Here is a 16,425-nt window from a genome sequence, read left to right on the forward strand (position 1 = left end):
CGGTTATCTTTCTTCTTACACGCGTTATATAAATTCCTAAACTGAAAGCTTTGAGTAAATGATCATGGCGGTTTTCTTATACGAATTTGCCTGAGGAAATGGATCACTTGAGTCCTGCTATATTTAAGGGGAAAACTCTCAACAAGTAGTCCTGATAGCTTTGTCACCTCTTTCCATTGTTTTCAGGGACGGTTAATCTACAGGACAAGAAAAACTTTGTCGATCCTCCCATGATTTTTGTATTGTAGAGAGAATGAGTCGTAATTCATAAGGGGTTAACCTTGCTTTCTGCCGTGAGACCATGGCGTCACCTCTGTCATTGTCGCGGATGACTGTCACCCGGATTCTCGTTCCATTCCTATGCGCCCCTTTGCTTCTCTGTCTCGGTCATGGTCTGTCATGTTATTTCTCTTGGTTATCTTCTCTTGAAGATTTGCAGTGGTTTAATCACTGATGGGTTATTTCTTTCTGATCAAAATAGCTGAGAAATGTTAACCAAGAAAACTTTGTTCAACATATTGTTAAAAAGAAGCATTTTCTTTCTGTTGACTAATATGATGCACCAACTTAATTGCCCTGATTTAGTTGGTTAAAGTACATGGAATTGAATTTATCGCATCATAACTCAAAATATGGAATGTAAAATGTCCTAGAGCACCATCCTGAACAAACCCATTTACTTAGAAGTTCTCTGTAAAGCTCGGCAGGAGCAGCTCCACATAGTGATGATTCGCAAACCTTTTGCAGGTATGAATGTCAACTCATCACTGTCTGAATTAAACGTCAAGAGGTCAGACTTTCCTGCTGACTTCTTGTTCGGAGCTGCCACTTCTGCTGTGCAGGTACATATATCTTTTTATCATACTCAACCTTTTCATTTCGAAATCGCTAGTGCCATGGCATCATCACCATCCTCTGGCTGTCACAATCCCTTTCATCCTTCAGCTTGAGCAGCAATGCAGCATGATTGAATTAATTCCCAGCAAGATATCACCTATGACTCCGTGTGTTGCTTTTTGTGTAGGTAGAAGGATCAGCCAGGAAATATGGGAAAGGAATAAGTGCCTGGGACACCTACGCTGAGAGATTCCCTGGTGGGTCACACTGCATAACCCCTGTTCAATAGTTTCGTCTTCTGTGATCTAATAACACTCAATTGTTTCTGAAAAAAGTTTAAGCTGGCGCCATCGGCAGATTGTCTCAGATCTAATATATTTGATGGTCTCATTTTGTTAATCAGGAAAGATTGTAGACAGGAGTACCCCAGAAACTGCAGTGGATTCTTATAGACGTTATAAGGTAGGAATTTCATTACATCGCACAAGCACATTTCTGGCCTTTGATATCAGAACTTATACCACATAGTCTAAGAGGGTCTGGGTGACATATTGGTTTATATGCCATTGCAGGAAGATGTGAAGTTGCTAAAAGAACTTGGCGTGGATGCTTACAGATTCTCTATTTCTTGGACAAGGATTCTGCCTGGTAAGTGTCATCCCTATCATTCAGTAACAAAATCCACTTTCCCTATAGTTTACCGTCCAACTTGCTTCCCTGAAAGTCATGCTTATGATATAAAATTTGCAGTTTGTTGGACCTTCTAGCTTTTCTTTGACAATTTTTAAACTTAGAGCTTTTGTTACTGTGGAACGTGTAGGTGGATCTTTGAGTGGTGGAGTGAACCAAGAAGGCATCGATCATTACAACAATCTCATTGATGAATTAATAAAAAATGGTGAGTACTACAGTGATACAGGATCTGAGTTACTGTTCTTTTTTATCGATATGTGAGATATCATATTGAGCATAGAACCTATGTTGATACAATGTCCACTACAAGCTCACATTTTCCAAATCAATCCTATAATTGTCCTGAAAGAAAATTTCTGATCCCAAATCAATATAATGTCCCAAATCACACATCAAAACCTAATAACCCCAGTACCCTCACATGATGTCCCAAAGACTCAAATGTCTCGAAGGATCCAACCAGACTGCTCCAAGACCATAGCTACAGAGTACTTTGGCATGGGAGCAACTTCAATAATCCTCTCGAGATAAGCAGGCCAAGATACTTCCCACCTAGAGCAAAGATCCTTATTTTGTGCAGTCAAAGCCAACTTTTTGGCAATTAAGAGAATAGTCATTTTAATACAAATAACAAATAGCACCCTTGAGTACTCTATCAACAGAAGAATTAACGGCATGCATCGTGTCTCTCCCTCCAAAGGTAATAGATTGCTTCATTCCATGCCCATATAAGAAATATCTTGCTCAGAGCTTTCCCCTCAGCAGTTTGCAGCATCCAAGAAAGTTCAACATTCCAGTCACCAACTTAATACTGTTCTATTGTACTTTGTTAGCTATCTGTTTCTCCAGTTGTAAGCATTTCTTTTAGAGTTCGATGACATAGTGAAATAGTTGTAATGTCCTCCTTCAGTACTCACCTTCGAAGGTGAAATTCCATACACCGACTGCTAATCAAGATCAGACCTTTTCTTGTGATCTAATGTAGGCATTGAACCTCTTGTGACAATTTTTCACTTCGATCCACCACAAGTGCTGGAAGATAAATATGGAGGGCCCTTGAATCGGAAATTTGTGTGAGCAGCAGCACAAGCTCTTTTTTTTATATTGATAAGTCATATGATATATCTTCTTTTTAGATATATCAAAATGATTGTCATCACTCAACAACTCCTTCCTCTATTTTTCCCAGGGATGATTTTAGGGATTATGCTGAAATTTGTTTCAAAACTTACGGAGATAGGGTTAAAAAGTGGATCACAATAAACGAGCCACTGATAATAGCAGAATTTGGTTATGGTTATGGAGTTGCACCGCCTGGGAGGTGCTCTGTCCCAGCTCATGCATGCCCAGCTGGTAATTCATCCACTGAGCCTTATGTTGCGGGTCACAACCTAATACTTGCTCACGCTGCTGCTGCCAGGCTCTACAAGAATAAGTTCCAAGTGAGCCATATACTTCACCCTTATTCTGATTGTTATACCAATTATAACATCTATTTTGTCAGCTCTAGTTTCTGGTATCTTCAAAATAACTGTACCTTCAAATCTTCAAAATTTGTTCCTAGGCCAATCAAGGTGGAGAAGTTGGTATAGCCCTTGTAGCTCAGTATTTTAAGCCCTATTCAGATTTAGCAGAAGACAAAGAGGCCGCCAAAAGGGCCTTGGACTTCACCTCAGGATGGTAAGTAAAATTGCTCGAATCCTACATGAAGAACAAAAAGGAAAAATGATACATATCTTTGCATGATAAAACTGTGATATTATGTAATTACAACTTTGTTCCTTATTATCCATCTTTAACAGATTGTCCCCTCAAGTTAAAATGAATGAATTTTATGCTGCTTGATTTTAGACTGTCAGGAAAAGTGATAACTCAACGAAGTTTGCTTTATTCTGCTTCTGTATTTTAAGATGGTATCACTCTTGGATACTCTCTTCATTTGATCGCATCATGTAACCAAAATCTTCACATTTCACTTCAATGTTCATCCCATCTCCCTCCGCATCTTTCAACCACTCAAAAACATTGCCTCGCAACAGGTTCATGGAGCCACTAGTTTATGGATCGTATCCAGCTTCCATGAGAAGTATAGTAAAAGAGAGATTACCCACTTTCACCGACGTAGAGAAAGAGCTTGTCAAGGGATCATTCGATTTTATTGGCTTCAACTACTACACAACCAGATATGCCAAAGCTGTAACTGTAGATCCAACTGCACCACCAACCAGCTTCGGTCTTGACTTGCACACAGACATCCGAGGTATACATTTGATAATATCTTATCCCGGAATGACCTGGGAAGAAGCTGAAAACAACATCTGAGACTTGCTCTTTTTTGGTTGTTGCAGCTGATAAAGACGGAATTCCGATTGGTGAAAAGGTATGAGAACAATGAAGCAAGGAAAGGCAGAAGCTTTTGTAGGAAGAAAATTCTCATTGTAGGCATTGCTCCTAAAATCTCCTATACATTTGAACATTGCAGGCTGAAGGAAGCAGCTATATCTATATATATCCAAAGGGGATACAAAAGTTTCTGGAACACATAAAGCAGAAGTACAAAAGCCCCAAAATCTACATCACTGAGAATGGTCTGAAATCCTAGAGGGTTTTATTCGTCCCTGTAAAAGAAGATGCACTTTCCTAAATGACTAGTTTTGATTGACAGGAGTCACCGAAGCAAAAGTCGATGCCAGGCCTATTAAGGAAGCACTGAAGGATCAACACCGCATCAAGTTTGTCCTGCAGCATTTGCATCGGATCAAGCTAGGAATGAAGTAAGTGGTTCGAGCCAAAAGCATTTATTTTAGCATCATCACATAAAGCAACAAGGATTTGGTTTAACCATACTTGACAAAAAAGGGATCTTTTCACTTATTTAAGCAAAGAGAGAACTTCAGACTCTGAATTGAACAGTGAACAGTCAAAAGGAATTTTCATAGCGTACCAGATAGGCAAAGCGCTGAACCTGACTTATTTACTTGCTTACTGCGTCTTGCAGGAAAGGAGTAAATGTGAAGGGATATATTTACTGGTCTCTGTTCGACAGCTTTGATTTTGGAGATGGCTATACAACAAGATTCGGGCTGTACTACATCGACTACAAGAACAATTTCAAGCGCATACCGAAACTGTCGGCAAAGTGGCTCCCCGCATTTCTTAGAGGCGAAGAAGAAACAGTGGACATGTCATAGTCTTCTGGTTGATCGATCACCGAAGTATGCGCTTACGTCTTTTCTGGTCCCGTCGAAAAAAGTTTTCTTGGTATGTCAGATCTAATGCTATTTGCTAGCAAGCACCCACCTTTGAGAAGAGTTACATTTGTCAGACGATGTACTATTAGCATCGTCAAAGAGGAAATGTGGCATATTATACGAGAAGTTAGAAGAAGAGTTCCGCTGTCAGACTCTCACATGGACCGTGCCAATCACCGAACTTCAACTTGAATACACATCCTTTTGTTGTGCTTGCACTGGCCCATGCGCTCGGGAACCGATCCCGCTCTCCTGAACTCATCGCGAAATGTGTTTCCGTACTTAAATAACAGCGAACATCGGCGGAAGTGCTAACAGTCACATGCACTACGGAACACATAATAGGTTCAGTAGGCTACTTTTAAATGAACGGGGTTCGCTCATGGAGACACTCTGATGAGCTCTTTACTGTTAGTTTTACGCTTGACACTTTAATTTCGCACATATAATTCAGGGCCCCTTTTTACCTGTTTGGTGCGCTCGATTCAATTCTACTTGGCTCGCCATATGCCAGGAGCCGCTTCTTGTCTGGGTCTCGTCCTGGCAATCACACTGTGCCCTCAACCGACTGGGTCGCTACAGAATTGGAACTGAAAATTTTATGAAAGATAATAATGAGTTGGTTCGACCGGGGGTTCTCATAAAATATTTTAGAGGGAGAGGGAAGCGTCCGGCTACAGCCAAGCATGAACACTGCACGGTGACGGCAACAAGCATATATACAAGCAACCAAAGGATGGATGATTGATACCTTTCCCGGAAAAAAAAGGTATTCGATTCTGTCCGAGGAAACCTTACGCGATCCTTCCTTAATAGCGCTATTCAGCTTGAGCAGCTCGATGCTATAATAGCAGAAGCTGGGTCCATCTTCTTCTTCATCATCAGATTCATCGACAGATCAGACGCGAGAGAAAGAGACAATGGCCAAGGAAACCAGCGTCGTCTCCGACTTCGTCGCCTTCCTCAACGCTTCCCCCACTGCTTTTCACGCTGTTGGTAACTCTCCTCCCTCTGCTTTTGTCTATTCGCTCCAATCTGGTACGTGAAAAAGAAGCGGCCCGAGTGGAAAGTTGGGGAAAGTTTCGCGTCTTTCGATTGAAAGAAACCATTTTGATGACTACCCATTCGTGGGTAGATCGGCAGCTCATTCGGGCTTCTGTCTAATGCTGATTTTGATCGATTTCTCTCTCTCCCTTTTGCTGTAGATGAGTCGAAGAGGCTGCTGCGGGACGCGGGTTATGAACAGGTTTCGGAAAGAGAAGATTGGAACTTGGAAGCGGGAAAGAAGTACTTCTTCACCCGAAATCACTCTACCATTGTGGCTTTCGCCGTTGGTAAAAAGTATGCTTCGCCTTTCAGTAATATCCTTTCCTTGATTTTCTTAGACTGCTCTTAGTTGTTTTCAATCGATGTCTTATCGAGTCTTATTCGAATGATTGGCTAGATATGTTGCTGGGAATGGATTTCATATAGTCGGCGCTCACACCGACAGTCCTTGTTTGAAACTAAAGCCTGTCACCAAGGTAATCGAATTGATGCTATCTGAGTTTTCATTTGTTCAATGCCTCAAAATATGAATCCCATATGATTCCGGGAAAAAAGGTGACTTGAGATTTAATTTGGGAGAATGGCGGCTTCTTCAGGTGAGCAAAGGTGGTTATCTGCAAGTAGGCGTGCAAACTTACGGAGGTGGGCTGTGGCACACGTGGTTTGATCGGGACTTGACTATTGCGGGACGTGTCATGATACGAGAAGAGAAGGATGCTTCTGCTTCGTATTCACATCGACTTGTTAGATTAGAGGAGCCAATAATGCGGATTCCGACCTTAGCAATCCACTTGGATAGGTCTTTGCTTCATTTTGTCATCTATTCTAATGTTATTTTGTGTGGTAACATGTTTCTGATATTATATTGTGTATGTTCTAGTGCCTTGGCATCTGACTTATCTTTTGGACAGAGGTGTAAATGATGGATTTACGGTGAACACTCAGACTCATCTTCTTCCGGTGTTAGCAACGTCTATTATGGTAATCTCGGAACACTAGTGCTTTCTTTTATTGTGAATGTTTTTCGCATTCCAAAAGTTTTCAACTTTATGATGCTTAGAGATGTATAAAATGAAAATCAATCAAAATAAGCATTCAGCTTAGACAACTGCTGCTGTACCTAGCAAGCTCATTTCGTCAAGATGGATGCTGAATCTATGAAATTCATCTGATTAGCTTCATTGTCTTGCTACTTGAATCTATGTCAGCGTTTCATTTTACCAGTGGTTCTACCATGCCATCGTCTAGTAAATCATGGTCAGAGATGATTCTCCTTCTCATTCTTTTGACAAAATTGGACATACTGCTACCTGTTTGTAACCTTATGACTATGAGCTCAAGACAGTTCTTTCGTGGGAACAATCCTCTATCTTTAATTGTACTTCTGAACATGATCTTAGCTTGCTTTCTTGCTAAATGCTCTTTTTACTATTTTCCCTTTAAGCCTCTTCCATAAACCACATTCAGTAGCTATATGGCTAAGTTTGCTTTTCTATATTCCCTAGCTCCAACTAAGATTAGTTTCTTGACAGCCTTGATTTCATATTCATTATATGGATTCATCATAATATCTTTTCATGAAAGAATCTAACTCACTTAACTACTACCTGGGTCTATGTTTTGAAGGGTCAGCATGAACTCATGTCCCCATGGATATAATTGATAGCTTGATTGAATATCCTCTATGCTTTAGCTTGACAATAGAAATACAGGCAACTTATTTCTTTCATGAAACTTCTTACTTTTTTTTTTTGGGGGGGGGAGGGGGCGGGGGGGAGATAAAAGTTTCAACTATAGTGCACCAAGGGGTGGCAAACCTTTATACAGAAAGAACCAAAAACCTAAAGCCATGTACAAAACAGCTCTCAAAATCAAAAGGGAGCAGAATACAAGATAAATCATTGACTACATCAACCGAGGCATTTACCTGGAAACTTCTTCAGAAACTTGATCATCTATAAATAAAGCACCCTATTGTCAACAAGGCAATAAACTGATGCTTCCTAAGTTTTGCTCGATTGCAAATAGGAGTAGGGGGCATCTTGCTTAAGTTTTACTTTTATCTTGCTTCAATTATCAAGTGAATTCTTTTTGCAGGCTGAGATGAACAAACCAGCTGCTGAAAATGGTCCTGAAGACGTAAGCGTCGTTGATAAACCAAAGCATCACTCACTTTTACTTCAGGTATCCAACTCACAATATTCTGTGCTTATCTAAGTGTTTGTAAATCTTTTTGAATGGAGGTCAGAATCTGTCAAGGGGCGGGTCAGTTCCTGTTCAGTTTAGTTTGCTCCCTTCCGATTAGGGTCATACAGTGGGTCGTTTGGTCACAGTTTGTTTGGTTTGACCCCCTTTGATCCATTTTTGTGTTCAACAAATGAGCCTTTTCTTATGTATGCATAAATTCCATGGAGTAAATATACTTCATAAGGAACAATAGATAGAAATTTCATGCATCAATTGCGATGGTTCCCAAAATAACTTCAGAAGAATTATAACTAGTATGCCTGACACACCGTAACCACTGATTTGGAAATTTGAGATATGTGGCAGAAGGGTTATGTCCATTGTAGATTAATTTTTAATTTGTTGACTTCTGAGGCACTAAGTAAAACACAGACATTAGGCTTCTTATTATATTACCAATGGCAGTGAATTTCAATTTAAGACAAATATGAGAGAGAGGGACTTACAGACCAATTTGTATGATTTATTAAGAATTTAAGATTATTTTGATAATTTATCAATTTTTTATATTTGTCTTTTAATCAATTTAGGATCGAAAAGAATTTTCGTCATCATGGCATTAAGTAAATTTTTAAAGGAAATCACTAATTTCATATTTTGGTTATGTGCACTCTTTTTATAATCCAACTAATCTGATTATGTCTAATTGTGTTGCCAAATTACATACTTCTATTAATTCAACAATTCAACACAGGTCCTTCTATAAAATCATGTGATTACCATGAGATATTGTTCGTATCTTGGGTAAAAAGATCTAAAGCTGAATGATTAAGATTCAATTTGCATGATCTCTTTTAACTACCCTATTTTTTGGAGAGGAATCTCGGGTTTGGAATTCAGGTTCGTTTTTGCCAGGTCTAGATGGGATAGTGTGTGTTTTGCGGGCTAGCTGAATAATATATTGCATCAATTTTTCAAGTTTAGCTGAAAATGGTTAGGCTGTACTGATTTTTTTGTATCGACTCTTGTTATTTAGTACAACTGTATTAGAATCCAGCACTTCATGTAAACTGTCAAACTGTAAATCTGCTTGATAAATATACGGAGTTTGTAGTGTATCCATGCCCCGAACAATGGATATATCACTCTTGTAGATGTTCAGATCACTTCACAATTTTTTGGGGTGAGCACCAAATCAAGTTATACTTAGAATTTTTAGGGTGAATGCTAAATTCGAGTTTTGGCTTTATATGTATGGATGTTGGGATTGTTCTATCCTTAACTGTCCTCCTTTTACTCGTAGATGCTGGCAACCCAAATTGGTTGTGACCCCGATGAAATTTGCGATTTTGAATTGCAAGCATGCGACACTCAACCTAGTGTGGTAGCTGGTGCTCTTAAGGAGTTTCTGTTTTCTGGAAGACTTGACAATCTGTGCATGTCATTTTGCTCTCTAAAGGTATGCATGCGTTATCATCATAATAATTGCAGAACTGAAGAGAACTGCAGAGCTTCTTTTCTTTATTCTATTGGTAATAGTAAATTTCCTTAATTGAATTTGCATCGTTTCTCTAACAGCCATAAGTAAATACTCTGGATTGTTGCTTTATCAAGGTGCAAAATTGAAGGTTTGTTGGATGTTTCTATTTCTCTTGTCGCGCTTTTGAATACCAGGTGAAGATTTCCGTATCTATGGTATTCAAATGGAGGACATGTATTGGTTGCGAAGCCTCTGTCACGAAACTAGAACTCTGTCCAGTAGACATGAGAGGGAAAAAAAGATTTCTCTGCTTAGGTTTTGCTGAGATGACCTCAATGATTTTGTTGATGATTAGATCAGTCCTCTTGTCAAGTATCAGAGTCAGGCGAATGGAGATCTTTGGCTTTGAGCATCTATGGTTCCTTCTACAATTCAAAAGAGTGACCTCAGATCTTTGTAAAGTAACATCAAAGTTACATGATGTTGGGAACGATGTTAATTAAAAATTAAAAAGAATGACTTCAGATCTTGACTTGACGAACTCAGGCTTTTTCTCCAACGGTATATTGTGACTGCTTTGATATTGTGATAGATAGGCTCCATTATCATACTTGTCAACTATAAGCATCTAACGTCACTGCTTGTTTTTTTTTTTTTTTTTGATAGGCGCTGATAGATGCCACTTCTTCTGAAAGCAGCCTAGACGATGAGACTGGTGTTAGGATGGTGGCATTGTTTGATCACGAAGAGATTGGGTCTAATTCAGCCCAGGGAGCTGGATCTCCTGTCATGTTCGACGCTTTGTCACGAATCACGAGCTGCTTTGGCTCAGACTCCAATGTATCACCTCTTCTATCCCACTTTTGGCAATTTATTTAAGTTGTCTTTTTGGTTGCATGGATGTTTTCTTGCATTATTTTGTAGTTTGTTGCTAAAAAGGAATATTTTGTGCTGACTAGTGACATTATCATTGATCCACGTGAATTCTCTTGTTTCTCCTCAGCTGATTCAGAAAGCAATCCAGAGGAGTTTTCTTGTATCTGCAGACATGGCTCATGCTCTTCATCCAAATTATATGGTAACGCAGATACTATTCTCAGATCTCTATAACTCGTATTATCGTCCCTTGTGCTCCCTGACTTACAGTTATATTCTCAGGACAAACATGAAGAAAACCATCGGCCTAAGATGCATGGAGGACTTGTTATTAAGCACAATGCCAATCAGCGCTATGCAACCAATGCTGTGACATCCTTTGTTTTCCGGGAGATAGCACAGAAGTACAACCTTCCTATCCAGGCTAGTGTCTCTCTGAGCTGGAAAAGATAATTGTTCTATTAGTTGTTCGTTCCTCTCATTTAATTGGCGAGACTAGATCTTTTTTTTTTTTTTTTTTGGTGTGCAGGATTTTGTAGTGCGCAATGACATGCCTTGCGGGTCAACCATAGGACCCATTTTGGCGAGTGGTGTGGGGATTCGCACTGTTGATGTCGGTGCTCCGCAGTTATCGATGCACAGCATCAGAGAGATGTGCGCGGTCGATGATGTTAAGCATTCGTATGAGCATTTCAAGGCCTATTTCCAGGAGTTCACTTATCTGGACGCTAAGATTGCTGTCGACATGTAACCATCAGGGTCTGTGCTTTGTTGTTCGCTGTTCTCAACTCCTCCAACAGATCATGGGTAGTTTTCAGCACATATGCTGCTGCAAATAACAGATATCTCGTCTTCTCTTGGACTATTTGAAAATCATAAACGCGCTTTGGATATTGTGAGATCATGGTATCTTGTGACTATCGTCTCGAAAAAATGAGAGGAGCTGGGAGGTTGTTGATCACCTAGGATGACCCTAATGCTCGCAATCAGCTGAAATTTGCTCTTCTGATTGTCCAACTTATTCACAGTTGTTTGCTCGATTTCTCTCCAATCTCCACCACTAGCAATCTTCAAATCTTTGGGACAGCCGTGACATTTGGCCCATTTCAAATAGACAGGGGCGTCAACAAAAACGATAGGCTCGAAAACCCAAATCAAACAGGATATTTTGGTTCTTTTGCCAAGTACGGTTGCAGCGATCGGGCCAAACATAAAGAGATAGTTTAGTTGGAATGCTGGATTTACGGTGGAAACAGCTTTGCTTGAACGGAACTACTTAGTCTGTAAAGAACAAACCGCTGGGTCCATGCCTAACGTGCATTCCTGCAAGGCATTGATTCACACTACCTTTCAGCCTTAACGGTGCAACAACAAATGGCTTCATCAGTATCTCTTTCCTCCAGCATGCAAATTGAGATTGATCTTCTTCTTTGCTCTCCTCCATTTGCATATTCGCCCCATCGGAATGTTCTTTATTCTTGGCCATTCCAGTCTGGGAATGATTTGGCTTCAAAAGTCGTAATCACTTCAGTTTCAGAAGCCTTGTTTCCATTTTTCTCTTTTCTCGCCTCTAGGACATCTCATAGGCTCATGGATTTAAACTTTGTCCAGTTGTTTCTACCACTTGTTTGTTCTCCTTTGAGTCGTTAATAACTAGTGCAATTTCATGCCAATTCTTTTTTCCTGGTCCCTGAAAAATGACAGCTGCCCCGGTACACAAGCAAGATCTAAAAGGAAGATCGAAACGGTGGCCAAAAACCCACAAAACAAAACGAACGCCCTCAATTTGTTAAGTCAATGTACTAAAGTGATCTAATTCTTGTAGCAGATTGCTTCCGCATTAGCTTATTATGAATGAAACCCAAATGCCTAACTAACAGAGAACAAAGAAAAAGTACACCAAAGCGACCAATTACAGCCTACCTACAGACTAGCTGTCATCAGCGAAAATCCACCATGCAATGAATTATGTAAGTCATCAGTACACGATCTCCTATGTTATTAAGGATGATCACGTCGATTAGTAATGCTTCAGATTTGCTTCTGCTAAAACATCAGTTGCCAATTGAGCCAAAAGAATGCGGTAGTAGCATGTCCACAACACGTGCCAGAATGTGCTCGAACATTCAGTAACAACTGATGTAATCAACCAATTAAATGGTGTAACAAGCATGCCCACAACCCATGCCAGTAGAATTGTCAAAGTTCTTCTGTTTGTAACTTTATTCTTGGCCATTGAACTAAACTAACCCTCAAAAAGTATGGATAGCAGCCGGAAATCAAATTTGAAGCATGACGAAAGGGGGGGTATTCAGCTCAATCGAAGGTACTTTGGAGTTTCATAAAGCAAAATCCTAGAGTTAAATTATTCCGCAGGGAACATTTCTCATGATGAAAGCAGAGTCTGGACCTCTACTGTGACTTCCTTGGGAGGTTTCTCAGCATGAAGATTTGCAACCGTTCCCTTTTTGGAGTAATAATCAATCACCTACAAATGCATAGTGATTATGTCATAATTGGGGCATAAGAAACTTCAACAATAAATGCTGAGATCGAGAATACACTTCGAGAAAACTTTGAGATCCAAATCACCTATATGGACAAATATCAGCAGGCATCTATAAGAGGAACTACACAGCTGGAAATGAATCTTTGGCTCCCTATCTAAACAGTTTGACATTCAACTTAATTGAACTGAAGAAACACAGACAGCACATTACCGGCTCAGTTTGCTTGTGGAATGCCTCCAGTCTTGATTTCAGAACAGCTGCCGTATCATCCTTTCGCTGAATCAAAGGTTCTCCAGTGACCTACAACAAAATAGAGCAGCGACAGTTAGTACTGCCCAAAAGTGGAGAAGTACTAAAATGAGCCCATGTTTACTCAGCTACATTGTCTGAGCAATAGTCCTGAGGTCAAAGTATATGCTCTAATTAACAGACCATCAGAGTCAAGAGGCTTACATCATCAATCCCAGGAACTTTGGGAGGCGCAAATTTTGTGTGGTAGGTTCTGCCACTTGCATGGTGTATCCAGCGACCAGTAATCCTCTCCTCCAATATTGCATCATCAATAGCAAAGTTGAGCACCTTATCGACTTTAGCACCCTGTGTTTCCAGCATTTCATCGAGCTGTTGCCAGAAAGATAGAACGTTGGGTCAGAAGAATTGGCTCAGCATTTCATCTCTCAAATCCATACTGCATTGAGTGTGTCATTGTGTGCATGCACGTGAAACACGAAACAGAAAATAAAGCAAAGACAAGTTTAAAGCACCTTCTGAGCTTGGACCACAGTCCTTGGGAAGCCATCAAGAATAAAGCCCTTCTGGCATGAAGGCTTTTTCATTGCTTCATCGATAATGCCAACAACCAAGTCATCAGAAACAAGCTCGCCCTAGTAAGAAGTTACAGGAGACCTCATCAAGAATCGTTCACGAGTAAAGGAAGCATAAGCAAATTAAGCTGTGGATAAATAAACAGGACAAAACAGGGAGATTTATACCTTGTCCATAGCTTCTTTAGCTTTAATTCCAAGAGGGGTTTTTGCAGCAACAGCGGCTCTTAACATATCACCAGTGGCCAAGTGGCACAAGCAGTATTCATCCTTAATAATGGGCGATTGAGTACCTTTTCCCGATCCAGGTGGGCCTGCAATTGTCAGGATTATCATAATCAATCTTAGTCGCCCTACATAGCTCCTGGGATGTTTAAAAATTAAAATGGTCACAAATACAGCTCATCAAACGTTAAAAGTCCTTCTAAAACAGTAACCCATGGAGTTCAGAAATAAAGGACTGTGCCGTTGCACCTAATTAATCTAGATAAGAAAGAAGTCGCAAATAGCAATCTATGCAAATCCTCTAACAACTTCTGTATAGTTCAAGCATCTTCGTGCTGCCATGGCACTTGCCCCATATGCATCTATCTATGCTTCATAGCATAAACCTGTGCGCCACGACACCTAGTAAGCGTCCAAGATGGGGAAAAAAACAGCAACAAGCAGGAAATAAAAAAGGGCTTACAGAGAACTAATGTTGGACATATGCAACACATACGAGCAGACCCACGCAATCATTCATCAAATCCCGACAAGAAAGCACCATGAACCCTTTCATTCGGTAGCTCCTAGAATACAATGTGCGAGCTCCAAATCAACTCCAAATTTACTTTCACTTTCGACAGCACAAATTGTACCGTTTTCCGATTCGGTACCGCCCCGCATTCTTTCCCATCGAGTTTGTTATATAGACCAGGCAACGTCCGAGCTATCCGATACCAAAAAGCTCGTCAATTTCAGCTTCCCATCAAACGTTTTCACCTCGAATTCGACCCTTTTTCAAGTCGCGAATCTAAGGGGAGGTTGGAGAAAAGCAACCGAGCGAAACCCCAAGCGGGACGGGCGAAAAAGTCGACGCGGAAGCGGCCGGACAAGCCACGGGTCATCCAGATCCAGCCAGATTCAGAACAATAGGGAGAAGGCGGGAAGCGGACAGCGAGGCGTCGGAGCGCGAAAACGAAAAGGAGGAGGAGGGAGTGTTACCGATGAGGATGAGGCGTTTGTCGGGCTTGGAGCTGCACTTCATGCGGCGGAGGAGCTCCGTCATGAGATCGAGGGACGGCACGTCTTCCAAGTTCGCCATTTGACCCCCCCCTCTCGCTCCCTCTCTCTCTCTCTCTCTCTCTCTCTCTCTCTACCTGGTTCGGAATCGGGAGCTCGCTGAAGGCGACGACGCGGGGGAGAGAGAGAGAGAAAGCACGGGGACGACAATGGCGCTCTCCGCTGTCAGAAAACGAACAAGGATGAACAAGAAGAAAAGGAGGAGACGAAGATGACTCACCAAACCTCGTTGGGGGTTTTCGGACCTTACGATGATGCTTCGATCTCAATTCAAAACCAAACCCCCCCCACCGGACCGCAACTTCGCCCCCCTCCTCCACCAAACCCAACGAGGCTGCCCTTTTGAAACCACGTTCTTGTCCGTCTACCCTTTCCCTTGAGTTTTCTCTTCGGGATAATTATGCAAATAGCCCCTAAACCGTGATCATATTCACCCTTAAATTTTTTAAGAAGTCCCTTTCCCTTGAGTTTTCTCTTCGGGATAATTACGCAAATAGCCCCTAAACCGTGATCATATTCACCCTTAAATTTTTTAATATGTCGGATGTGATCCTTAAACTTTATCTTAATGTATAATGTCGTCCATGAATTTTTAATTTGTTCAATATGATCCCTCAACTTTTGATAAATATTCAATCAAGTTTCTAAATTATATGAAAATATCCTATTTTATCCTTCCATTAATTTAGGTTCAGAGACGACATTGAGTAATTTCATGTACTTTAGGAATCAAATTGAATATGTACTAAAAGTTTAGATATCACATTGAACAAATTAAAAGTTCGGGAATTACATTGCACAATGGGCTAAAATTTACAGACTATATTGAACAGATTAAAATTTTAGGGATCACATTGTACATTTGGTCAAAGTTCATGGACCATTTATATAGAAACACATTGTACATATGGGCTGGGCTGGGCTTGTGTAGAAACACCGGGTCGGGCTTCCCTTGACGACAGGGCCGATCCCGAATGAAGGATGACGGGCCGAAAAGCAAGCCCAAACACGCACTCATGATAGGCGGGGCCCATCTTGAGGAAAGCGAATGAAGGACAACCTCCTTTTTCAAAATTGTATGATTTAATGGTTTGATTAGGTTTACGAAATCTGTGTTTTTACTCGGACCCATTTACACGATTGGTGGTCTCAATAATCAATTTCATTAACATATCATAAAATGATAAATGAAAGACATATAGTAGGATTATAGGCCGAGTCTATACTTTCAGAGACACAAGTTTAACCCGTAATTGCTCAATTTTTTCTTCGAACCACCGAAATATCCGATTCTCGGGATAGTAATTAGAGGAGGATTCTATAAAATGGGCACACTGAGCAAGAAGTCACTAACATTAGCTATGATTTTGGATGAGTGATGCTTAGAGGTTTGCATCAATTTGCACGGCCAAGTCTTTTGTGGGGTTTTTTTTTTC

At 40.6% G+C, this 16,425-nt stretch overlaps 2 protein-coding genes and 1 pseudogene across 3 annotated transcripts; 2 read left to right on the forward strand and 1 right to left on the reverse strand.

Moving 5' to 3' along the window:
• The first annotated feature begins 301 nt into the window (after positions 1-301).
• On the forward strand, positions 302-4,733 carry LOC115678890 (beta-glucosidase 24-like; annotated as a pseudogene).
• A 796-nt stretch (positions 4,734-5,529) lies between these two features.
• Positions 5,530-11,332, forward strand: LOC115678911 (probable aspartyl aminopeptidase). 2 transcript variants are annotated; one of them, XM_030602408.2, is made up of 11 exons: positions 5,530-5,777; positions 5,987-6,122; positions 6,226-6,304; positions 6,425-6,627; positions 6,740-6,809; positions 7,926-8,012; positions 9,319-9,474; positions 10,162-10,335; positions 10,499-10,573; positions 10,654-10,794; positions 10,901-11,332. In XM_030602408.2, the coding sequence occupies exons 1-11, from the start codon at positions 5,702-5,704 to the stop codon at positions 11,120-11,122; spliced, it is 1,419 nt and encodes a 472-aa protein (XP_030458268.1). In that variant the 5' UTR covers positions 5,530-5,701; the 3' UTR covers positions 11,123-11,332. The 2 variants fall into 2 exon arrangements, with proteins under 2 accessions (XP_030458268.1, XP_056175114.1); XM_056319139.1 differs by lacking the exon at positions 9,319-9,474.
• Positions 11,333-12,486: 1,154 nt separating this feature from the next.
• LOC115678912 (adenylate kinase 4) lies at positions 12,487-15,295 on the reverse strand. The gene is made up of 6 exons (XM_056319140.1): positions 14,912-15,295; positions 13,874-14,019; positions 13,646-13,765; positions 13,335-13,502; positions 13,092-13,181; positions 12,487-12,859 (listed from the first exon to the last, which is right to left on the reverse strand). Exons 1-6 carry the CDS (start codon positions 15,009-15,011, stop codon positions 12,758-12,760), a joined length of 726 nt encoding a protein of 241 aa, XP_056175115.1. The 5' UTR covers positions 15,012-15,295; the 3' UTR covers positions 12,487-12,757.
• Positions 15,296-16,425: the final 1,130 nt, after the last annotated feature.

Source organism: Syzygium oleosum, unplaced genomic scaffold (genome assembly GCF_021117445.2).
Source record: "Syzygium oleosum isolate NSW1041296 unplaced genomic scaffold, Sole_v2.1 Sole_v2.17, whole genome shotgun sequence".
NCBI lineage: Eukaryota > Viridiplantae > Streptophyta > Magnoliopsida > Myrtales > Myrtaceae > Syzygium > Syzygium oleosum.

Coding starts and splice junctions, on each gene's coding strand:
- LOC115678911 (XM_030602408.2), top strand. CDS start 5,702: ATGGCCAAGGAAACCAGCGTCGTCTCCGACTTCGTCGCCTTCCTCAAC. Junction 8,013..9,318: donor ATCACTCACTTTTACTTCAG/GTATCCAACTCA, acceptor TTTTACTCGTAG/ATGCTGGCAACCCAAATTGG. Junction 9,475..10,161: donor TGTCATTTTGCTCTCTAAAG/GTATGCATGCGT, acceptor TTTTTTTGATAG/GCGCTGATAGATGCCACTTC.
- LOC115678912 (XM_056319140.1), bottom strand. CDS start 15,011: ATGGCGAACTTGGAAGACGTGCCGTCCCTCGATCTCATGACGGAGCTC. Junction 13,766..13,873: donor CTAAAGAAGCTATGGACAAG/GTATAAATCTCC, acceptor ACTTCTTACTAG/GGCGAGCTTGTTTCTGATGA. Junction 12,860..13,091: donor TCCACAAGCAAACTGAGCCG/GTAATGTGCTGT, acceptor ATGCATTTGTAG/GTGATTGATTATTACTCCAA.